This window comes from Gekko japonicus, unplaced genomic scaffold (assembly GCF_001447785.1).
Source record: "Gekko japonicus isolate JY-2015 unplaced genomic scaffold, Gekko_japonicus_V1.1 scaffold1434, whole genome shotgun sequence".
NCBI classification, from domain to species: domain Eukaryota; kingdom Metazoa; phylum Chordata; class Lepidosauria; order Squamata; family Gekkonidae; genus Gekko; species Gekko japonicus.
Window position 1 is genome coordinate 477,496 of NW_015160884.1, and position 6,279 is coordinate 483,774.

At 42.1% G+C, this 6,279-nt stretch overlaps 1 protein-coding gene across 1 annotated transcript in view; it reads right to left on the reverse strand.

Moving 5' to 3' along the window:
- Window positions 1-5,189, reverse strand: part of LOC107120633 (unconventional myosin-Id-like) — a 196,059-nt gene extending 190,870 nt beyond the window's left edge. Inside the window, exons 1-4 of the mRNA XM_015423368.1 lie at window positions 5,031-5,189; window positions 3,574-3,644; window positions 1,274-1,348; window positions 686-818 (exon numbers count right to left, since the gene is read on the reverse strand). Of these exons, the coding sequence (XP_015278854.1) occupies window positions 686-818; window positions 1,274-1,348; window positions 3,574-3,644; window positions 5,031-5,189 (438 nt within the window). The remainder of the gene's footprint in view (window positions 1-685; window positions 819-1,273; window positions 1,349-3,573; window positions 3,645-5,030) is intronic.
- Between the last annotated feature and the right edge of the window lie 1,090 nt (window positions 5,190-6,279).

The window sequence follows — 6,279 nt, forward strand, 5'->3', positions numbered from 1 at the left end:
CCAAGGCGTACGGCAACTAGTAATGTGTAAATGATGTACAATTGCTTTGGTATCACACTCAATCTTATTCCTCGCTGACAGGGATCTTTGCATGCAACTTTGTAACACTTGTTTATCTCAATGCCATATATGTTCACTGTTTCACTCCAGTTAGTTAGGACACTCAGACTTTCCTTTAACTGTTCTTCACTTAAACTTTACTTTACTTTTTCTTATACAATCAGCTTTTAGCTCTCATTCTCTTTCTCACTGAACAATCGCAGCTGTCCGCTTTAACTGCTTAAACACCTAATTAACTGTCTGAACATCAACTGTCAACATCTAACTGAAACTCTTGACTGACTCACATACTCATCCAACCAGATTCACTTCCAAAACCCCTCCCCCTCTCTGTCAACCACCAATCATACTACACTTGCCTCTCTCAACCACTCTAGTCTATCTATCACAGCCATGCAACCAAACTTTTAAAGAGACATACACACAGAGAAACAAGGAATCGTTACAGCCACCATGAATTACGCCAAACTTCTGGTCATTCTTCCTGGTTCTTCAGTTCACAAACTTCAGTTCGCAAACCCAAAACAGGCCAAAATTCATAATGAACTTTAGCTCGCCAGCAGGTTCGTGCCCATCCCTACTTAAGAGAACGCAAAAGTAAAGCAGAGACAGACTACCTTCTTACCTTAGAGCCCAAGTTGTCCACTAAAGCGATCATGGAGTTCTTGAACAAGGTTGCAGCTGTCAGCGGGCGCTTGGTCACCTCTGTGATGCTCAGCTTGCCTTCTGGCCACATCTTTTTCAAAACAGGGTTGGAGCTACAAAGCCAGAGGATGAATTAAAAGGTCACTAATATTTGGCCAGTGTGTCAATAATATTTATTTATTTTTATTTATTTATTAGATCTATACCCCGCCCTCCCCATACGGGCTCAGGGCGGCTTACAAAAGAGGCAGATGCCATAACAACAGTTAAAACAACATAAAAACAATCATTAAACAGCATAAAACGATCATTAAATAAAGTGTGGTGCTCGTTGATGTTCAATCTTCTTAGTCCAAGATGGATTCCTTTTATCAACCTTGCCTGACAGATCCGTTCTCTGGTCATCTGGTGTCTGCCCAGGGCCGGCTCGCCTCCCGATCTAACCCACTGTCAAAGATGGAAACTCCGTAGTGGTACAATAACAGCGGCGTCTTCTATGCGAAGGCCTGGCGGAAGAACTGTGCCAAGTCCTGCAGTTAATAGGTGAATTGTTAAGTTTTGCTCCTACCTGTTATACATCAGGCGTTTGAAATCTTGAAACAAAGTGTCCTTGTTTTTATCAATAAATCCCGTGACTGAGTAGCTGGTAAATGAAAGGGGAGAAAGAAACAACAAATGTATGCAACTGTCAGTGACAATACAGTAGGCCACGGTGAATGAGAATCAAAGAATCACACTCGTCTGGCATGGTATGACTCCATATATATTGCCAAGCAGCTACGGCAAGGGGTAACCAAATAGATATTCTGGGGCCGAAAGCCCAATGGAATTATTTTTTAAAATGAAAAATAAATGGAATTATTTTTTTAAAATGAAAATAATCACCCCAGGGAGTGTTTCTTAGACAAATTATGGGTATCCCTAAATGCGTACCCTATTTTACCATCTCTTTAGAAACTGGTCAAAATCTGATTGAAACAAAGGTTTGGATCCATGTGATCTGTTACTGGCTCAAAATTCTTTTTAGAGCCAACTCAGGATCTTTACTGAACCATCTAAAAAGCTATCTGAACAATGCAATCCGGAACTCTACAATTCTGAACAAATTTAAACAAATAGGGATTGACCTCAATGATCTTGTTTTGTCGGATGAGCTTAATATTCTTAAGAGCACCAGACAAAGACTTGTTGATATTGAACAGCATAAACTTTGTCCCGCACAACCTTATGTCTGGTCTCCCACAATGTTGGGTCTTGACTATTTTTATAACCTTGAAGATCCGCATCAGCGTAGAGCCTTCTCTCTGGCTAGATTGAGCGCGTTCCCTTCTGAGACGCATCTTGGTCGTTACCGACACTCTCCACTTCAGGCCCAAATTTGCCCCTGTGGTCTACATTCCTTGGACTCAATTAACCACATAATTTTGGACTGTCTCTTTTACAAATTGATTCGAGAGGAAAATACTCTTCAATGTATTACAGTCAAAAAGACATCTGACTAATGAATTCAATGTTGTTTTCTCCTGAATGAATGAAATTGTGGCTAACTATTTAGCTGAAGTGCTAAAATCAAGGACAATTCTGTACGGTACGACCTACTGACTTTCAGTTCTGCACTTGGGCCCTGGCTGTAAAGTTCTCTTATGCCAATAAAGGTAATTGAATTGAATTGAAAAAATTACAAAGACTTCTCCCAGCTACAAGAATGACATCATTCTAGTCAGGCCTAAGAACATTCAGAAGCACTGCACAAAATAGGGATAAAGTGTGACAGAAGAGAGACTGAGATACGCTTTACCTCTCTCCTTCATATTTCATTTATTTTTTATCTAACTTCACTTTATAACCCTGCCTTTCTCCTTAAAGGGGACCCAAACGGCTTACATCATTCTTCTGTCCTCCATTTCATCCTCACAAAAACCCTGTCAGGTAGGTTAGGCTGAGGGAACGTGACTGTCCCAAGGTCACCCAGTGGGCTTCCATGGCAGAGGGGATCAGAACCTGGATTCCAAGATCCTGATCCAACACACTAACTGCCATGCCACACAGGTTCTCACATGATCTAGAACAACGTATCAAGAGAGCCGTACTAAAATCAGACCAAAGGTGTTGGAAAAAGCAATGTCTGGAGTACAAAGAAGAAGAGAAGAAGACCCTGAAGGGGGCAGCAAGAAGACAATTAGATAGGATAGCGAGGACAGTACCCTCTTTCTCCTATCAAGTGCCATTCCTTGTCTGTCTCCAGATTGCTACTCTCAGGGTAATTTCCCCCTTCTTCTCGGAAGTGCCACACTCAGTCTCTCTCAGCTAGAGACGTAGTTAGGAACTATCTCCGTCTCTCCTCGTTCTTATCAAGTATATTAGTTCCTAAATAAACCTTTATCTGCTCTTTAATCCGGCCGTGTACCGTTGCTGCGTTAATTACTCCACCGACAAAAGGCCCATCTAACTCAGTATTGTGTACTCACATACAAGTCTTTCCTGCCCTGCTACTCTTTCTCCTGGAAGTGAAGAGGACTGAATATTGGACCTTGGGCATGCAAAGTACGTGCCCAAATGGCCAAAACCATTAAATAAACCATTTCACATTTATGAGCTTAGAAAGGAGAATGCTCTCAGAAGAGCACAAGTAGAATGGGGGAGCGGAGAGAGATACTTTATTCTGCGTACAGAACTGGATTTCAGAGGCTTAAGAGCCAAGAAGCACAAACCAAATTACTTTTATGGCAGATTTCTTCAGCCAGGTCCATAGATGGAAGAAAGCCAAACCCCCCCCACACACACACAGGAAAAAGAAAAGGGAATGTGGTTAAAAACTGTATAAGAATATATTAATAGCAAGTAGAACAGCAGGAACTACACACTTACATCACATCGCCTGCGTAGTGCTTAATCCTAAAGTCTCTGTCGAACTCCAAGTTTTTGTCCATAGCACAGAGCTTAAAAAACAAAAGGGTTAAGAGGACAGTGTTACAACACTGAAACATGAAAAGGCCTCCGAGTGCCCTCCAAAGCAGCTTTTAGGTTCAGGCCTGGTCTGTAAACCTCCACTGCTTTTCTGGGTTGGGCTGCGAAATCTCTTTCATAATGCTGTTCTTAAGTGTAACAAGATGCTTTACTCCTGCATCCAAACAGAGAATCTAGATGAATTACCTCTCTAAGAATTAGTCTTCTAAGAGAGTTAGCTTCAGGTATCACCAGTGTCTATCTGATTAAAGTTTGTTTGCGACCTTTAATTTTATGACAGTACAAATTAATTAATTGTGAGTTCTGTTCTTTCGATTAATACCAGCAAACCAGATAGAAAACCTTCAAGGAGTTATTACATTATTGAAGAAAAGAAATAGTTCTCTTTATCAGACAAGACCTTAGAAAATAGAAGCATGTGAAAATTAACCCTATAGTTACTGGGGGGGGTGGTGAAGTGCAGAAATGATCAGATCTCCTAACATTTCTCAACCATGTTAAGAGTAAGTTAAAGGAAATCAAATTTCAGTTTATTACCCGAAGCTCCTTTTAGGAATTTTCTCAAAATCCAAGTCGCACACACAAATAGAAGTCTCACCGAATCTCTTTCATGAGTTCCATCCAGAAAAATCTGATTTGCTTAATACATCAACACATTTTTATAGAAAAATACCAGTCACATTCTACATTAAATTTCTTTTAACTTAAACAGGTGATTACCATCTAAACAAATGTTTAGTTCTTAACTACTGATGAGATAAACGTGCATCTAAAACTCCCTCAGATATAAAAAATCATGAGCTAGCTCACACTAACTCAGCTTAGAGGGAACGCTGCTCATAACTGTAGGAAAACATGCGCTATCAGCCAAGAACACTGATGACACAATCAAGATACATCTGTATAAGTAAAGTAAAGGTAAAGGTTCCCTTGCTCGAAAACCCATGGAGAAGAAGCTGCTTCAGAGGTATCTTTTTGTTCTCTTCTGTCTGAAGGAGTCTAGGTGAAAAAGGCCTCCCCGTACAACCAATCCGTCATCATGGCCCCCACGCTCGCCACTGCCCACCGGCGCCGCTGGTGGATGGCCTGCACAGCCGTGGTGGAGAACCTCTTCTTCTCTGCCGTTCTCCTGGGCTGGGCCTCGCTCCACCTCATCCCTAAATGCGTGCCCTATTTTACCATCTGTTTAGAAACTGGTCAAAATCTGATTGAAACAAAGGTTTGGATCCATGTGATCTGTTACTGGCTCAAACTTCTTTTTAGAGCCAACTCAGGTTCTTTACTGAACCATCTAAAAAGTGATCTGAACAATGCAATCCGGTACAATTCTGAACAAATTTAAACAAATAGGGATTGACCTCAATGATCTTGCTTTGTCGGATGAGCTTAATATTCTTAGGATCACCAGACAAAGACTTGTTGATATTGAACAGCATAAACTTTGTCCCGCACAACCTTATGTCTGGTCTCCCGCAATCTTGGGTCTTGACTATTTTTATAACCTTGAAGATCCGCATCAGCGTAGAGCCTTCTCTCTGGCTAGATTGAGCGCGTTCCCTTCTGAGATGCATCTTGGTCGTTACGGACACTCTCCACTTCAGGAACAAATTTGCCCCTGTGGTCTACATTCCTTGGACTCAATTAACCACATAATTTTGGACTGTCTCTTTTACGAGTCGATTCGAGGGGAAAATACTCTTCAATGTATTACAGTCAAAAAGACATCTGACTAATGAATGCAAATGTTGTTTTCTCCTGAATGACTGAAATTGTGGCTATTTAGCACCGAGAATACAGAGCATCCCCAGCACCCCAGCACCGAGAATACAGAGCATCCCTTGCCCCAGACTGAGAGTTCCTGTCCATACCTTGTGGCTAAAAGCCACTGATGGACTTCTGCTCCATATGTTTATCCAATTGCCTCTTGAAGCCGTCCATGCTTGTAGCCGCCACCACCTCCTGGGGCAGTGAATTCCACGTGTTAATCACTCTTTGGGTGAAGAAGTACTTCCTTTTATCTGTTCTAACCCGACTGCTCAGCAATTTCACTGAGGGCCCATGCATCCATGCATAATTTACAACTATATAACACGTGACATTGCAACATTATAAATCCAATGCCTGATCAGCATAATGGATACACATATTCAGTCCTCACTCTAAATAATGCCATAAACTCTTATTTCCTGTGTTAAATTTCTGTATAAGGCAACTGTCTCGGGTGAAGAGGCCTTGACATTCTTGACATAGGGAACGGGGGGGGGGGGTAGACAATCAAATCTGATCGAGAACATCCAGCGATGTGCTGCCCGGCACGATGACAATCACGCAGACCGCACAACCCTTTGGTCGTCAGTCGACAGAAAGAACACCCGTAATTTAATTCAGATTTCTCTTTGGCGCACGGGGGAAAGATATTCTCTGATGCTGCGCTGGTTTTGAAGAACGGAAGGGGCAAGCTGATAGAAGCCCACTCGATATCCAGCCCGTAAACTAGGCCACTTGCATATAGGGCATAGCAGCCCCTCGGAGCTTACCCGCCCTTATGCAGAACCCAACGCGTTCACAAGGGAGCAGCGAAGCGTTAAGTGTGAGACTGAGAGATGG